The sequence below is a fragment of the Lycium barbarum genome, chromosome 7 (assembly GCF_019175385.1).
Source record: "Lycium barbarum isolate Lr01 chromosome 7, ASM1917538v2, whole genome shotgun sequence".
NCBI classification, from domain to species: domain Eukaryota; kingdom Viridiplantae; phylum Streptophyta; class Magnoliopsida; order Solanales; family Solanaceae; genus Lycium; species Lycium barbarum.
Window position 1 is genome coordinate 5,839,776 of NC_083343.1, and position 19,326 is coordinate 5,859,101.

Genomic DNA, 19,326 nt, shown 5'->3' on the forward strand with positions numbered 1-19,326 from the left:
AAAAAATTCTTCTGAAAAGATGCATTGTGTAGGGGAACTAGGACATCTTATTGCAAAGGAATTTTATGTCAAATTTTTTGTTAATTAAATGAATGGCATGAAAAATTAACAGTAGTTCGAGCGTTTATTATAACTTAATTAATCAATGATTAAAAATTGTTGAGTTACTGTTTTATTTAGACTGATGGGTCTATCTTATTATAGTTACAAGGAATTTGATATATTGCAAAATCTTTAAACCATGTTCTTGAAAAATTCTTTGAAGCATAAATGTTTAGTTAGTCCATAATTTCATATATATTGTGTTGGAGTATATTGCATAGAGAAGCACACGATAACAATTTATATGATTAATTTTTTTTTTAATATTGACCGTGCATCGCGCGGGTTCTAATACTAGTATTGATAGATAGATAATCATTTATATGCTACCTCCATATTATCTGCTTTATAAGGGTTTTGTACAATACATTTAATATCCTTAATCATAAGAGTATTTTTCTCAACTCCTATTTATCTTTCCTTAAACATCTCACTTAATTAACTTCAGTAATTGGAATAGTAAGGATAGATTTATAAAAAAGTAATAAATAACTTCATATTGTTATGAAATTTAAAACATTTTAAAATAAATTCAGTTTACTAAAAAGTATAACGGGAGACAAAGTTTAACAATAACACAAAGTAGCAAACATGAAATTCGAAGGTAAAAAAAAGGATTAGTAAAGATTCTTTTCTGTAATACTGTGTAATATCATCCTATTTATGAATTTGGGCCTGATTGGTTTTATATTATTTTTCCTATTTTTTAATTTATTTTTTTGTTAAAATATTGGGGCAGGGAAAGTGGAAATCCAAGCTCACAACAAGCAGAAAGTTCATTCCCTAAGTTTTTCATTAAATCAATTTTATACTCAAAATTAGTGTTTGGCTCGAGTAACTAACAATTTTTTGATTAATTCAATCAATTATCTAACTAATAGTGGTTGGTGGTACTAATAGTGGTTGGTGGTACTAACAATTTTACTGCGTTATAGAAGCAGTTAATTTTTTTTCTATAACGCAGTAAAATATTGTGTTATAGAAACAGTACAAAAAAAAAAAATTGGCCAACTTTATTGTTTACAAATGTTTTTTTCATATTTTGACCAATGATTAGTCGTGTATCAAGACTCTGAAACGTCAATATTTTATATAGAACCTAATATTTTTTTTGCGTACAATAATGTAGGCTCAATACATCAAGGATACGTAAACATTCGGATCGTCATTTTAGGGGTTGAAAAGGTGAGCCCGAAGTAAGTTTTGTTTGTAAACTTTAGGTTTAAGTATTCTATATACATACACGTCCATTTTTGTTTGAAGACTTGTTGTCATTAGCTTAAAGTTTTTTTTATTTTTAGGGTTTAGATTTAAGTGTGTTATTTCGAATATAAGCGATTTTTTGTGCTCGGACGTCCGATTTACGCGATTTTTTCTTTTTGCAACATTCAAAAGAAAGTTACGCATTAAAAAATAACACACTTAAGGAACTTAGTGTTTTTTTTCATAAAAAGATCGCAACATCTTATTTTAATAAATCTTTTCTTTGCAGTGCTTAGTGTTTTTTTAATACTTTGACCAACGATTAGTCGTGTGTCAGGACTCCGAAACGTCAATATTTTATATAGAACCTGCTATTTTTTTCTACGTATAATAATGTAGGCTCAATACATCAAGGATACGTAAACGTTTGATAAGTCGTGAAATTACGCGATATTCGATGCTAATTCCTTAAATTTTTGTGACTCTTTAAGAACTTTTGTTGTTACTTTTTGTGTTTTTATGTTGTTTTGTAGGATAAGATGCCCGGAGAGCAAAATGAAGCAAAACGGAGCAAAAATTGAACAAGAAGCACTTTCTGGCAGCATATGCTAGCAGCACATGCGTGCAGCATGTTGAACATGCGGTGCAGCATGTTCAACATGCGAACCACATGTTGTGCAGCATGTTGAACATGCGGTGCAGCATGTTGAACATGCGAACAACATGCTGTGCAGCATGTTGAACATGCGGTGCAGCATGTTGAACATGCGGTGCAGCATGTTGAACATGCGAACCGCATGTTGTGCACGAGGGTATTTTTGCCCAGATTTTGTTTCCGTTTTTGGAATGATATAAATACTCTTTTAGGGTTTGTAAAACGGATCTTTTGCCATTTTGCAAGCTTGGGGGCTAGGGTTTCCTTCACCTACACCATTGGAGGAGAAGATTGAAGTTCTTAAATGAGATAATTCTTAAACCTTTCTTCAATTCCATGTTTTGTATTGTATATCTAAGTGTGTAGTATTTCATTTCAATACTTGAATCTTGTTTATGAAAATATTCTTGATTAAAGTTTGGATTGAATCTCTTGTTATGCTTATGTATTGAATGATTTTTATTTCTAATGAAGTGGGTTTATTGTTTTTCTATTAACTCTTCATGCTTAAATATCTCCTAATGGTTGCAAACATTATTTGTGCCTAAGCACTTTTACTTTGCTTGAGAAAGAAAGTGAAAGTTAGGAAAAGAGTTTGATAGCAAGGATTTGGGTCATTAAACCCATCTAATAACTTGAGCTAGAGATAGGATAGTTAACTTGAGATTGAATTGATTGTGTTTAACATCAAACCCTAAGGCTTGAGAAAGCTTAGAGTGAAATTCATTGATTTGGTTGAGAAACTTTCAATGAGATTTTAGAAATCATTATCTATTAACATAGACCCACTCTTAGTTGTAAAATTGTAAAATACATTGGATCGTTACTTGAGAGTAATTTCCCTTGTATCCATGCTTGTGGCCATTGATCATTTTACTCGCTTTCTAGGTTAGTTTATATATTTTCGCATTAGTCATAAATTTCTCAAAAACCCAAAATATCATTTATCGTTTGGCAGAGCTTAGTTAGCAAAAATTCCTTACTTTCTTAATCGCCTAGCACATTGTTCCCTGTGGGATCGACCCCGACTCATAGTTGGGTAAATATATTGCATACGACCGTGTACACTTTCTCTTTGAGGAGTGTATTTGGACGTTATCAACGTTCGGATCGTCGTTTTAGGGGTTAAAAAGGTACCCGAAGTAAGTTTTGTTTAAGGTTTAAGTGTTTTATTTTTTAAGGTTTTGATTTAAGCGTGTTATTTTTTAATCACGACATAACTTTATTTTGAATATAAATATAATTCTAAAAAAATATAAGGAGAAAAACTAGTTGTAAAGTGGTCAAACTTTAGATGGTCATAACTTTGTGCTCGAACGTCCGTTTTACGCGTTTTTTTTAACTTGCGTATTTTTTCGAGATCTATGCGGACAAACGGCCGCAAGGCATTTTGGCCGAGCTGATTTTTAAAAAAACACCTTTTATCCCTTTCAATTTCAATTTTCCCCCAAATTGGCCTGAAATTTTTAGTTTTATTTACTTATAAGATGATGATACGCAATAGATTTCAACGTAACAATTCTGGGGTAATGTAGCTGTGAATGTCAATTTCACTTCTGCGGTTTCAATTTTTGAAAATAAAGCTGACTAATTTTCTCGACATATAAAGTTGACTAAAATAAGCTTACAGTCAAACACTAAGTTTTTCAAACAAAACTTACTTCTGACACCTTTTCAACCCCTAAAATGACGATCCGAACGTATACGTATCCTTGATGTATTGAGCCTACATTATTGTACGCAGAAAAAAATATTAGGTTCTATATAAAATATTGACGTTTCGGAGTCTTGACACACAACTAATAATTGGTCAAAGTATGAAAAAAAACACTAAGTGTTGCAAAAAATAAAGTTAGCCAAATTTTTTTTTAGTGCTCGCTATTTTACTGCTCTATACAAAAAAAAAAATATTCTTTAGCGCAGTAAAATACTGCGCTAAAGCAGTTAAAAATCTTTTGGAAACGGCTTTATTTTCAATAAATCTAAACCCTAAAAATAAAAAAATTTAAGCTAATGACAACATGTCTTCAAACAAAAATGGACGTCTATGTATATAGAACACTTAAACCTAAAGTTTACAAATAAAACTTACTTCGGGCACCTTTTCAACCCCTAAAATTAGGGGTGGGCATGGTACGGTATATACCGAATACCATACCGATACCGAAATTTTTAATACCGCGGTTTTGGTAATGCGGTATTTGGTATGGTATTTGGTATGAATTTAAATTTTTTTTGGTATTCGGTACGGTATTTGGTATTTATAAAATGGATACCGAGATACCGTATACCGTACCGAAGTTTATACTACATCTATACAATCCATATATATTATATTTACTACTGCTAAATATATAGACTAGATTTCTTAGAAAAAATTACATCACATCTCATTTAATGCCAATTTATACTGTGGACCTGTTTCCATTTCTGCTTATGGTGATATTACTAAGATCTCTTCTTCTGTTCAACAAGCATTATAGTACTGGAATTGGCCTTAATCATGTTCCTGCAGGTATAATTTTGTTGACTTATGTGTTAAGTTACGTTTTTTTTTATGTGTTTTTTTTTTATTTAGAATTGAAGTAATACTCACTTGCATATTTATGTTTACTGTGACCATGATGACTGCCAATAATCTTACAGCAGTCGTTCAAAATTTAACAAAAAAGAAAACCATATCTGGAACTCAAAACTACCACAAGAAAACTCCAAGCTTGTTTAGTAATAATAAAGCAAAACAAGTAAACAAAGGGCCTTCTAACATAACTGAATCACAACATCTGGAGGAAAGCCTCTGTGAACCTAAGGGGTGCCACCTATTCGCGTCTATAGGATCCTTTTGTCTTTCAGTGGACCTCTTGGAATTTTGCTTAGAACCTTGACGTTGAAAACAGCATACTGCTTTTTGAACTCTACCTCAGGATCGGTTAGATCTTGTTGGATTTTGGGTTTGTGAGTGTCCGGTTAGTGATGATATATACGTAAGTGGAAGTTAAATAAATTATGGTTACCGAAATACCGTACCGTGAAATACCGAAACTGAACTTAAAAATACCGAACCATACCGAATTAGTTTGGTATGGTAATGGTATCGTATTTTTAAAAACCGAATACCGAAGTTACCGAACTGAAGTTTCAAATACCGTACCATACCGTACCATGCCCACCCCTACCTAAAATGACGATCCGAACATTTACGTATCCTTGATGTATTGAGCCTACATTATTGTACGCAGAAAAAAATATCAGGTTCTATATAAAATATTAACGTTTCGGAGTCTTGACACACGACTAATCGTTGGTGAAAATATGAAAAAAAACACTAAGTGTTGCAAAAACTAAAGTTAGCCAAAAAATATTTTGGTACTGTTTCTATAACGCAGTATTTTACTGCGTTATAGAAAAAAAAATTAATTGCTTCTATAACGTAGTAAAATACTACGCTAAAGCAGTTAATGACTCCGTCTCCGTGAACTGCTTTAGCGCAGTAAATTACTGTGCTAAAGGTAGTTTTGTAACATTTTTTTTGTTGGGATATTTTGGTTCAAAGTGATTTTTTTGGGGGCATTTTGGTTCCGGACTCCATTACCACTCATTGACATGCTCATATTAGTATCTGTTTTTTTTTAGGTTCAAAGTCCAAGAATTGATTGTCTGTATCTCAGCTTCTCTATCCAATAATTTGACTTATAGCCTGTTTGGTCAAGCTTCTAAAATCAGCTTATTTTGAAAAGTATTTTTTTTAAAAAAATGCTTTTTAAAAAATTATTTTTTGTGAGAACCAGTTTGTGTTTAGCCAATAAATTGAAAAAACATTTTTGAGCAGCAATTAGCATTTGACCAAGCTTTTAAAAAGTATTTTTAACTTCTGAAAAACTGCTTCTACTATTCCCCAAAAGTACTTATTTTCTCCCAAAAGCTTGACCAAATACCTCACTTTTTTTAAAATAAGCACTTTTTGAAAAAAAAAAAATAAGTACTTTTGGAGAAAAATAAGCTTGCCCAAACAGTAATATTATCTGTAAAATAAGGGAAATTAGCTAATAGTAAATCATTGGTTAATCTGTACTCCGCTTTGACAAATTGCTAGGTTTGATTAAAGAATTCTAATGTTCTCGACCGGGGTAGTCTTAGTTATTAAGTTAAACATATGAATATACTGAAGAGTTACCCAGGTATAACCAAGAAATGGGAAAAGCCATGTGTCACACCCTAACCTTACTAGAGTGTGATGGGCACCCGACCCCATATCCGGAGTCGAGCGAACCCTCAGACTCTTATTACATACATAACCCTTTGGACCTTTAAATCCAATAAACATGAAATACACAACATAGCTTTCAGAGATATTCTTTTTCTTTGTCTTCAAATCAACCAAAATCTGTAAATCATATAAAACTTAGAGCGTAACACAAATGACACATCAGCTGATGGAGCCGCTTACAGAACTGACAACCAATACCCACGACTCTGTCTGCAAAGTCTCTAACATCAATCCAGAAATCAAGCATACATATACTCTGACTCGGCAACACTCCAGAAGCAAATGGAGCTCGCCAACCCTGCTGAAACATCTTCTGACAAACCTTCTACTCATCTATATGTACCTGCGTGGCATGAAAACGCAGCCCCCGAAGAAAGGGGGTCAGTACGGAAAGTGTACTGAGCATGTAAGGCAAGAATCATAATAAAAGAATCGTAACTGACATGAGGAGTACAAAAACATATACAGTGTCCAGAATACCAAAGTTATTACCTTTAGAACATAAATCATGCATAACACTATCACATGTCGTACCCGGCCCGTTGTGGGACTCGGTGAATGAAATCATGCGTGCGAACATCATATCTCATACACATACCGTACCCGGCCCGTTAAGGGACTCGGTGATCAAATCATGTCATCGTACTTCCATATCATCATGCATGCATATACATATACATATTCATACCGTACCCGACCCTTTAGTGAGGGACTCGGTGAATGTAGTCATATCATACCCGGCCCGTTAAGGGACTCGGTAAATGTAAGTATATCATACCCGGCCCGTTAAGGGACTCGGTAAATGTAAGTATATCGTACCCGGCCCATTAAGGGACTCGGTAAATGAAGTCATGTGCACATATATCATACCCGGCCCAATTAGGGACTCGGTGCCATAATCATATCATCACACACATATACCGTACCCGGCCCGTGAAGGGACTCGGTGAATAATGCAAAGGAGTGCGCATGATAACATATGCATACAAATCGAGACTCAATATATACACACTTACCGACATCCGACGACTCAATGGAATAATCGTACGTGCTGTCGTTTGACAACCAAAGCATCAGAGTTTACAGAAGATATTCATATCAGAATGTTCATGGCAAATTATTCATGACAGATTACTCATCTCATAATTCTTATATCAGGTCACATACCTAGATCAGAATACTTTTATCAGAACACTTTTACTAGAACACTTATATCAGAGTATTCATATCCGAATGCTTTTATCCAAATACTCGTATCAGAATTTCTAGATACTCATATCAGAGAATGCATGTGAATCATAACAAACTCGGAACCATAGCCCAAAAGTTTTCCTTAATTATTGTACGGAAACGAGTCAGATAGGGCAGTACAAATAGGTCTCGGGAACCGTGGGCCCACCTCGGATCAAGTCGAGGGGGCGTACATAAATCATGAACATTTTGCCTTATGGAGTCATCTACGAAGGTGTCGGGGCAATCCGATTCCGTTTGTGAAATCTATGGTCGTTTGAAGTACAGAAAGTTCTACGAGCATTTCAGGAGCCCTTTTTGGAAAAACCGAAGCAACAATCGTATCAAGTACCTTTCGGGTATCGTATGGGTCAAATCAAATATATCTCTTGGAACCATATGTACGTATCAGAACATGTCAAAGATTCATTGGAACTTACAGAACTCTTTTAGGAACCAAACCCGTTATGCACATCTCACTGTTCAATCATATAGTGGGCTCGAACATATCAAGCATACTCATACACAGAAGCACGGGAGAATCATAGACAGACTCGGGAACATATCAAATAGAACTTCGGAAATCATGGATATGTATCAAAACCATGTGAACCATCTTATGGAAATCAAGAACGTTGGCCATCCAAGTGGCTCTAAGAATAGAATTTTCTTTAGAATCATACATATACGCTATTTGTTCGTTCCAAAAGATCATGCCAAAAGAAGGAAAGGTAAGCCTTACATACCTGTGCCACGCCTTATTAGTTACGCTTATTTATCCAAGCTCGTTAGTCTACATACAAAAGATTTCACATAACCATTAGATTCATTGCCATTCACTTGCCTTTAGACTTTCAAATGAATTCACTTATATTCTACCGAAATTTCGGCAGCATCTCCCCTATACATATACCATCCCCGAGAATACAACTCGGTCAATTTCAACAACAATCCGAGAATGGAACTCCGCCACATCATCAACAACAACAATACTAACAATTATGCCAACAACATCAACAATCAATTCAAGAATATTTCAAACAATTCACATGATATTCCAAACAACTCCAACGACCTACTTCCTCACCCAAGACCTTCCAAATTCCACAAGAACATTAATAATCTATTCTTCAACAACATCCTTTATTCTTATAATCACAAGAAACCATACTAATATCACATTAACTTCTTTCATAATCCACCAACAATTGCAACTTCATTTCAAGTGATTTATTCTTCATTTAACATCATAAAATTCACAACAACAACAATCAAATTACTAAAACAATTAGCTCATCACCTTCTACCAAAGTGCCCCTATATACGGCCACCACAACCACATCATATTTTCATGAATTGTTATTCATCTTTACACATTACAACCCTTCACAAATCATCTATAACACATGAAGAAAAGATCAAGTCTCACCTCTTCCACACCATACCATAAGCACACGGCCATAACTATATATATATATATATATATATATATATATATATATATATATATATATATATATATATACATACACGGCTACATACATCATCCATATTTTCATGCATTTCATCCACTTTTACATACTACCACTTACATAATAGTCCATAACATATAAAAGAAAATTGGTTTCTTACCTTTTTCCCTTCAAGTCTCCTCTTGGTTGAGGTTATGAATTTGTGTAAATGAGTGATTTTCTTGTTCCAATAATCCTCCCATGTTGTAGAGGACCTTCCAATTACTAAAAAATAATTTTTGGAGAAATTTTTCCTCAAGGTTTTTGCCCCTCAAGCTTGGCCGAATGGCCTCATTTTGTTGCTCTTCTCCTTTCTTTGTTTTCTCCTTCTCTAGTATTCTTGAATGTTCTTGAAAATGTTGGCCCCTTTTGTTTATTTATTTACACAAATTGGCCCCTTATGGGCCATAACCCATCCGGCCACTTTGGGCCTCTTTTTTTTTTTTTTTTTTGTTTGGCCCATTTACTTCTTGGCAAATATTTGGTAATTCATGAAAACTAATTTCCTAATTTTCAATTTCGCCCTTAGCCTTTCTCAATATTTCCGCATCAATATTTCTCATGAACAACTTATATACCAAACAAGATCAAAATATAGTCTTGTCTTTAACTTGTCACAATTATTTCACATTTTCCGAACGTGAAAAAAAATGCGGGATATAACACCATGTCATGTTTGTCCAAAAGGGTGACTATAGTCTTACAAATAGTATTAAACTAAGAAGGAATTAACAATCAGTATTGACTATCATTTGGCCTATTTCTATACTTTCTATTTTTATATGTTGAGGAATCTTCGAGGAAAATGCAAATGAATTCAAGAATGACAATCAGTCCATTATGTTTCAACGATCGAAAAATATGTTAAATTTCAACTCTAACATCATCATTTGTCAACTTCCTTCATTTCTCTTGATTTACCCTGAAATGTTAACAACTGCTTGAATTCTTTATGCAATTAAAAAAAAAAATTAGCAGTAATGGGGGTTTATACCTTGGTATTTACAGGAAAACACACTATTCTAACATAAACACAACCATGAAGAGAAAAACCAATTTCCTTTCCCTCTTGTAGTTTCAAATGGCATCATTTTTTGATATTATCAGCTACTGCAGAAGTATATCTCAAAACTGATGAAGTTTCTCTACTTGCTTTGAAATCCTATGTTACTTCTGGTACTTTCAGTATCTTGACAAGCAACTGGACCTCAACTGCTTCTGTTTGCAATTGGATTAGAGTAACATGCGGCTAGCACCATCAAAGAATCACAGCCTTGGATATATCCAACATGGGACTAATAGGCACCATCCCTCCTCACTTGGGAAATTTGTCTTTCTTGGTTTCCCTTAATATCAGTAGCAACGGTTTCCATGGAATTCTGCCTCGAGAGTTAGCTAATTTGCGCATATTAGAGTTTTTAATTGTCACTTCTAATAAGTTCACTGGAGATATTCCGTCATGGTTCTCTCTTTTTTCAAAACTCCAGCACTTGCATTTGGCGATTAACAGTTTCACAGGTATTATTCCACCGGCCATTTATAATGCTTCCAAGCTTGAGAGTTTAGTGTTGGGATTTAATCAATTACAAGGGGAAATTCCGAATGAAATTGGTAACCTTCGGAACTTGACATGGTTGAGCTTGGGATCAAATCAGCTAACAGGCTCTGTACCACTTAGCCTGTTCAACATTTCATCGTTAGAACGTTTGGTTCTGACAAACAATAGTTTGTCAGGGAGCCTTCCTGTTGATATATGCTCGAATCTCCCAGAACTTACGGTGCTTGCACTTACTGAATGAATTTGATGGTCAAATTTCTTTGGGAATTGACAAATGCCCAAAACTTCAAATTCTGTCATTGTCATTGAACAAGTTCAGTGGATTGATATCTAAACAGATTGGGTATTTGAATGATCTGTCTGTTTTATATCTTGGTCGCAATGACTTGAGTGGTGAGTTATACATATTTGTTTTCTCGTTCCTTCTCTGTGCATACATGAAAACTATTTCTCGGGTCCTGTATGTACTCCTTAATTGCTCTATTGCAGAGAATGGACTTTCTATTTGTGATTTAATTTGCAGGTGAAATTCCAGAAGAGATTGGAAATCTCCGTAATCTAGAGATATTGGATGCACAGAACTGTAGCCTAAGTGGTCCTTTACCATATTCTATAAATAACTTAACTTAACTTCAATTGCTCAACCTTTATGGCAATGAGCTCTCTAGCACATTGCCCTCGGATTTATGTTTGAACATGCCTGTTCTCAGAGCAATCGATCTTGGGAATAATCTATTCAGTGGAAGCATTCCAAGAGAATTTGGAAACTGCACTTCACTTTCTGACCTCTTCCTAAGAGAAAACAACCTAATAGGTATCATCTTGTCATTTTCTTTTACAAGCTTTTAGTGGTGTACTTGTGCTTTTCTTTTACTTGTCATGCCACAGTATAACTATTCCATCTGATCTACCAGCAGACACATCCAACATACCAGTGAAGTTAAAATCAATTTTCAATTTGGGAAGATTAGATCTACAATACAATTTCTTAATAGGTCCTATTCCATCTACAATATGTAACATGTCAAACATAAGGGGCATCTCATTTTTGGGGAACTTCTTTACTGGAAATCTTCCATCAGATATAGGACTTGGCCTTCTTAATCTTGAAGAACTTTATCTTGATTACAATAACCTTACTGGATCCATCCCTAAATCTCTTTCAAATGCTTCAAACATTTTCCGGCTGGCAATTGGATATAATAACTTTTCTGGTTCTTTTCCAAGGTCATTTGGTAATCTAAGACGTTTAGAGTACCTAAACGTGAACGACAATCATTTCACAAAAGGATCTTCATCTCAAGAGTTGACTTTCTTCAATTCCTTGACAAATTGCAGACATTTACGACAACTTTGGATAGGTTATGATTCACTCAATGGAAATCTGTCGGCTTCTGTTGGAAATCTCTCAAGTTCTCTTGACTATGTTTATGCTGCTTATAGTGAAATCAAAGGCAGCATTCCCAATTAAATTGGAAATTTAAGTGGTTTGGCTTACTTGTTTCTGCAAGGCAATCACTTGAGTGGATTCATTCCAAGAATGATAGGGAATTTAGAGAATCTTCAAGCATTGAATCTATATGATAACAAAATGATAAGTGGACCTATCCCTGAGGAACTCTGCAATTTGAAGAATTTGGGGTTCTTGAGCTTGGGAAATAATGAGCTTTGTTGTTCTATACCAGCATGTTTAGGAAACATTACATCTCTTAGATACATTTACTGGGATTCCAACAAATTGACTTTTACCATACCTCCCAGCCTGTGGAATCTCAATGATCTCTTGCTTCTTGAGGTGTCCTCAAATTTCTTGAAAAGCTCTCTATCTCCAGAAATTGGAAATCTGAAAGTCACTACGTTGCTGAATATATTGAAGAATCAAATCTCGGGAAATATACCGAGCACAATTGGAGGCATGCAAAATATGGCTGAACTTTCTTTTGCAGAAAATAGATTAGAAGGGCCTATTCCAGAGTCATTCGGGAACATGGTCGCCTTGGAATCGTTGGACTTATCTCATAACAAGTTGTCTGGTGCTATTCCCAAATCATTGGTATCTCTTTCACATCTCAACTATTTCAACGTATCTTACAACAGATTGAGTGGTGAAATTCCAACTGAAGGTCCTTTTTCGAACTTCTCTTATGATTCATTCCTTTCAAATAAGGCATTATGTGGTACTTCTAGGTTGCAGATAACAGCATGTAGGTCTAGTTCTCCTCGTAGGAAAAGAAAAAAGAAGGTACTTCTTATTGTGCTGATCTCACTGGTAGCTTCTTCAATAATAATGCTCTCAATCACGCTCACCGCCTTTTTGGTGATTAGAAGTCGAAAGAGGAAAAGAGTCATTGCTACTCATCAAGAGGATTCTTCTTCAGCCACAGTACATGGAAGAGTTTCGTACCATGAACTTCAACAAGCAACCAATGGATTCAGTCCGAACAACTTCCTCGGCTCTGGAGGTTATGGATCTGTTAGCAACATTTGGGAGTACTATAGTGGCCGTTAAGGTATTCAACTTGCAAATGGAAGGCACATTCAAGAGCTTTGACACAGAATGTGAAGTCTTGTGCAACCTTCGTCACAGAAATCTAACCAAAGTCATCAATAATTGCTCCAGAGTTGATTTCAAAGCCTTGGTATTAGAGTACATGCCTAATGGAAGTCTAGATGATTGGCTTCATTCTGCAATTGTTCCTTAGATATCATGCAGAGAGTAGACATAATGATTGATGTGGGATCAGCATTAGACTAGCTACATCAAGGCTATTTTGTTCCTGTCGTTCACTGCGATCTAAAGCCTAGCAATGTCTTTCTCAATGAAGATATGGTTGCGCATGTGAGTGACTTTGACGTAGAAAATTATTAGGGGCAGGAATTACACAAACCAAAACACTTGCAACCATTGGGTACATTGCACCAGGTAACACTCATGTCAATATGCTTCATTTCTCCTTCAAATTTCAACCATTTGAAAGATACCATATTCTCTTGATATCTTGTTTTATTTCAATGTAGAGTTTGGATTTGTCACGACCCGACTAGGGGCCGCGACGGGTCCCCGGGGCTAACCACCGAGCACCAATCGTTCTATGTCTCATCATAGTCATTTAATGCTCTTTTATCACTTTTATACTCAAATCGTAGGAAAATCATATTCCATATAAAACATAAATACTTATATATATATATATATATATATATATATATATATATATACATATGCCTCTTGGCCATCAAAATAACATTTATACTAAATAGCATCTCGTGAGACCATCTAACCCACACTGCGTATCTACGAGCCTCTACTGGAGTGCTAAACATAAGGAAGGGACAAGACCCCGTCATACCCAAAATACATATATACAAAAAGATAATCATAAGCACCTCCGGAACAATGGAGTGCTCTCAAATCAGCTGACAGCTACTACGAATCTGGGTCAAGCTCTCCTCCCTATCTACCTGTGGGCATGACCACAGCGTCCAAAGAAACAGACGTCAGTACAAACATTGTACTGAGTATGAGAGACATAAGCAATGAAAATACGTCAATGAGATAAAGGAAGCATCTGTACATGACTGTAACTTATAGAAGAAATAGCACATGCTGACTTACTCATAATCATCATCATCTCATGTATGCAATAATATATAAGCTTCCCGTCCATATAGGTACGGTGTGATAATGTATAAGCTGCCCGTCCATATCGGATCGGTGTTATAATCATAGCCTGCATCCAGGCCTCCCGCGTCCGGGGTATAAGCTGCCCACTATAGTGGTGTGTATGTCTGCCCGATCATATAGGTACGGTGCAATATCATCATCATAATATGCTCATCATAGTATACTCATCATAATACATGCATAAGAACTCAAGGACAACTATACCTTATCGGGGTGACGTAGGGTCGTGATCCCCCGACTTCATTATGGACATCTATAAGTATCCTGCCTCACCATGAAGGAAGTAGTGTATAAGGTGAGTGTATGTCATAACAGACATCTGTAACTTAATAGTGTTCTGCCTCACCTTGAAGGGACAATACATAAGGTGAGTGTATACAATACATGACATACTTAACTTAATGGTATTCTGCCTCACCTCGGAAGGAACAATTGTGAGGTGAGTGTATACAACATACGACATCATCAGCATTATAGGAACGTCATAACATGAACTCTAGAGTCTTTAGACTCAAGCTTATCATCATTGTACTCATAACATATCTCTTATCTCATATAGCTATTCATGATCATAGACTCTTGACTTTCTGGGTATATATAGAGAATTCATGTAGAGAAAGGAGAATCATATCGTCGGATTCATGCCATAGAAAGAAAGAACTAGCCTCACATACCTTTTATGTTTAACTATTCTATCGCTTGCTTGTTCTTCTTCAATACCCACGTCTCTACCTTCAAGAGAATTTGCATTAACATTAGTCAATCGATTGCTTAAACGTGCTTACTATTTCTAGAAAAATTTGGGCAGCATTTCCTTTGTTTATACAACTTTTTCCATATTTTATATCAACTCTCAAACGTTCATAACAACATTCACAATATCGCAGACAACACTCGTCATTTATCTATATTTCCCACAACTCACCATTTCCCTTCAATTTCTCCACAATTATGATTATAGCTCACAATTGCATTTTCTCATATATAACACTTACCCCATGTTCTAAATGTCATTAATAACATAACTATACTCTTAACATACGAAGAATCATGATTCATATTAAGCTACAACTCAAAAATGTCACTATTCCCATATTTGTAACCCTTTTTCTATTTCCTTCTATAATCCATGTCTTTCAACCCCTCAATACTCTAAATAACATGAATTGATCATAAAACATACCTTAGATGGTGTAGGAATGGGTTTTGGATAGCAATACTCCACTTGAAGAAAACCCTAGCTTCAATATCCAAAGAAATCTTGCAGCTTATTAACACTAGCAAGGCCTCTAGCACATGGGTATCTTAATTCTTGCTTAATGATAATTAATCTTTTGAAAAATTTAAAAATTGACAGAGTATTTTTAGTTAACTTTTTTTAAAAGTGTGCTACACTTCAAAAATTCATAGAGTATTCTAAAAGTACAGTAAATACCCTTTTATAATGGTCAATTAGTGTAACAATATTTTACAGCATTAGAGTTGAAAACATGAAATTTTGTTTAAATAAAAATTCATAAATCGAATTTTTTAATCTGTATCTTTAGATGATAATCTTTGTAGTCTTGTCTTATTTTAAGTTATTTTTTCTCCATTATAAACTTTTTACTTTGCGGAAAAATAATAGTAACCTTTTTAGTCTCGTCTTATTTTTCAAACACTTAATTTTCGTTAAATTTTTGCACTTGAGAATTGTAAAATACGTTTTGCTTTTCTAAGAAAAAAAAAGAAAAGAGAAAGAGCCAATATCGTTTTTAGAAAAGCATTTTAAAACCATCAATTTGTATTTCTCATTCTTGTTTTCCAAGTCTTCATTTTTGTGTTCTTGATTCCTATTTTTCCAACAATTAGTGTATGCTAAAAGTCTAAAATCAAGTACTCAAATAAATACATTTTCTTAACTATTGTGTGTCAATATATACAAACTTAAAACCATATGGACAAAAGATAAATATATAAATAGACAAATAGATGGAGTCAAAATGAAATTCTTCGTGTAAGATGAAAATGGAATTATGAGGGTGATATTAAACTTTTCAATTCAAACTTTTTCCTGATTTACATTCAAAAATTCTGCCTTAACGTTTTGCATGTTGATTTCGTTTTCGGTATGGAAATCAAAGAGAAAGAAAAAAAAATATAGAATTTCCTCGATCATATTAAAAAACGAAGAATATTTTGCAAAGTTATTTTATCATTGATGTTTCGAAGTTTTTATTATATCCACATTCTAGATATAAGGAACATGCTTGTGGAACTTAAGTTTGCTGCTTGTAGTGTCACTAGTTAAGAATTCCCGTGCTATGCACGGGCCCAAGTTCAAAAGATGTTATTTTGAAATTCTTGAACTTTAATCTTTGTTTGAAAATTGTTCAATATAGTGCACAATCAATTTTTTCTACTAATGGTGTTGATAAGGTAATTTGCACAACGGTTGAAACCTAAATTTTAATAAATACTTTTTTTTTTTAATTTCAAAGCAAATACGATCCTAATATCTAGCTCTAAAGTTATACATCAATCTATTACTTACCCTTTAAAATTATAGTCAATATAGATCACATCTTGAATCTACTTTTTTTTTTCTTTAACTATTTATTTATAAGTTGATGCCCTGTTGAGTTTTAGGATGAGTCTAAATTTATTAACAATTTAAATACTATTACTTTCATGAATTTAATAAATTTTAACTCTGTCAAATAAATTCAATATAGTTCCTTCCATTTGTTAAAAAATATCTTTAATAATGTAAGTTACATTTGTTAAAAAATATTTTTTTCAATGCTCAACAAAGATTTCTATTTATCCTTAGAATTACTCAAGTAATTTAATAATTACTTGAGTACCCAATAAGTAATTGTAAAGTGGGTCCCTTGCAAGTTGCAACTCTCTCAATAATTGTTGGGAAGAAATAAGTAACAATCAAATTGCACGACGAGGTAACAGTGGAAGAAATACCCAAGTCAAAACTTCTCATACTATTTGAACCAAGAGAAGACAATAAACACTAGCACAAATGGAAATCCAGACAACAACTATATCAACAACAAAATATCAAAGCAAGCAAAAGTAAATCAATGCAAGAGACACCAAATTTTCGTGGTAAAACCCCTTTAAGGTGAAGAGGAAACATCTACGGGACCTCCAGCTCACAAAAGCTCTACTATAATCAACAAGAGTTACAACAATGTTCTCCAAATTTCTACAACATCAAAACCAAACACAGAGCAACAATACATAAAAGATAGCACTAAAACTAGTGAAGAAAGGACAGAAATCACCCCTAAAAACGAGCTACTATTTTTACTCGAAAACTGGAGGTACAGACTACAAAATTCGATCTTCAACGTTGAAATCCAAGAACCAGATGTTGAGAACTCCTAGTTCAAATTTCAGCACAATCCAAAAGTTAACAAATTGGAAAATGCAATTTTAAGTGGACTGTTATGGCTGATTTTCACGGGTCCGAAAATCACCTCTTCTCTCTCAATTTTTCTCTCTATATGGCTGCTATGAATTCACTCTTGTGTTCTAAAAATAAGACCTAAGTTGATCCTATATATAGAGGATTTTAGGGCAAAAGTGGTCTGGTCCAAATTGGATTGGGTTTTATTAACCCAATTTCACATAGGAAGGGAAAACCCAATAATTCTCCCCCTCCCGGCTATGTGGAGGAGACCGTCATCCCGGCGATCATGCAACACTCTTCAAACTTCCATCTTGGAAAATCTTTAGTCAATATATCCAAACCATTATCATCGGTGTGAATCTTCTCAAGTTCAAGCAACTTAGAATCCAACACATCTCTAATCCAATGGTATCTCGCATCAATATGTTTCGACCTACCATGAAATGCAGAGTTTTTGCCAAGATGAATGGAACTTTGACTGTCGCAATAAAGCACGTACCTCTCTTGAGCAAAGCCTCTTCATCCAAAGCAACTCTTTACAAGCTTCAACGGCAGCAATAAGCTCAGCTTCTGTAGTAGATAGAACAACAAATTTTTGCAACCTAGATTTCCAAGACACAGCTCCCCCTGCATAAGTAATCAAGTAGCCCGAAGTAGACTTACGAGTATCAACATCACCGGTCATATCTGAATCAGTGTAACAACAAAGAATGGGCTTCCCTGTCCCAAAACATAAACTCAGACTAGAAGTGCCACAAAGATATCACATAATCCACTTCACAGCATTCCAATGCTCTCTTCCTGGATTAGAAAGAAAACGGCTAACAATACCAACAGCATGAGCAATATCTGGTCCTGTACAAATCATCGCATTCATCAGACTGCCAACAGCTGAAGCATAAGGAACTTTCTTCATACCCAGCTAAAGCATAAGGAACTTTCTGCATACCTTCTTTCTCATCACTGGAAGGACACTGCTTTGTGCTCAATTTGAAGTGCATAGCTAAATGTGTTTTGACAACCTTAGCTTTATCCATGTTGAACCTGCGAAGTACTTTCTGAATGTACTTCTCTTGTGATAACCACAACTTCTTGGCCTTTCTGTCACGAACAATCTGCATGCCAAGAATCTGCCTTGCTGGTCCCATCTCTTGCTTCAACTTTTGAATTCTGCAAGCATTCTGACTGTTATACCCCGCATTTTCAGAGCCTGAGCGTGACACGTGCTTCCTCAAACATTGTTACTACATAATTTAAAATCACGTTGATAGTATTATATTTCGTATTTTTTGTACGTCGGATTATTCGTAAGCGGAGGTGGGGCCCACACATCGAGATTTTTAGGAACACGTGACAAGTTATATGAATCACATATGTGAAGTTAAACACAACTCAAGAAGGACCCTTGAGCCAAATCAAAGTGGAAGTCCTCCAAACAAATATTTTTAAGTAACGTTTTCGGGTGATCTGACTTCGAGGGGAAAAAACGGTATTATAAGTTTAGAATTTGAAAAAATACCAAGAAATAGAAGTTGTAGATAATTGAATTATATTTCCAACCATAGGTCGTGGGTTCACAGATGACGTCGGGATAAGGAGATATGGACGTTGTAAGGCAGAAAGGTCAGTGGGCTAGGCCCCAATCCGGGCCCAACTGGGTTAGGCCCATGACCCATGTTTATTTAAGTGATATATCAACCTTTTCT

General features: G+C 34.9%; 2 protein-coding genes across 2 annotated transcripts; both read left to right on the forward strand.

Moving 5' to 3' along the window:
- The first annotated feature begins 10,257 nt into the window (after positions 1-10,257).
- Positions 10,258-11,997, forward strand: LOC132601207 (LRR receptor-like serine/threonine-protein kinase RGI5). The gene is made up of 4 exons (XM_060314315.1): positions 10,258-10,746; positions 10,865-10,919; positions 11,050-11,109; positions 11,522-11,997. Exons 1-4 carry the CDS (start codon positions 10,258-10,260, stop codon positions 11,995-11,997), a joined length of 1,080 nt encoding a protein of 359 aa, XP_060170298.1.
- Positions 11,998-12,066: 69 nt separating this feature from the next.
- Positions 12,067-13,035, forward strand: LOC132601208 (receptor kinase-like protein Xa21). Its single transcript, XM_060314316.1, has one exon. It carries the CDS (start codon positions 12,067-12,069, stop codon positions 13,033-13,035), a length of 969 nt encoding a protein of 322 aa, XP_060170299.1.
- The last annotated feature ends 6,291 nt before the right edge of the window (positions 13,036-19,326 follow it).

Coding starts and splice junctions, on each gene's coding strand:
- LOC132601208 (XM_060314316.1), top strand. CDS start 12,067: ATGATAGGGAATTTAGAGAATCTTCAAGCATTGAATCTATATGATAAC.
- LOC132601207 (XM_060314315.1), top strand. CDS start 10,258: ATGGGACTAATAGGCACCATCCCTCCTCACTTGGGAAATTTGTCTTTC. Junction 10,747..10,864: donor CGAATCTCCCAGAACTTACG/GTGCTTGCACTT, acceptor ATATCTAAACAG/ATTGGGTATTTGAATGATCT. Junction 10,920..11,049: donor TGGTCGCAATGACTTGAGTG/GTGAGTTATACA, acceptor TTTAATTTGCAG/GTGAAATTCCAGAAGAGATT.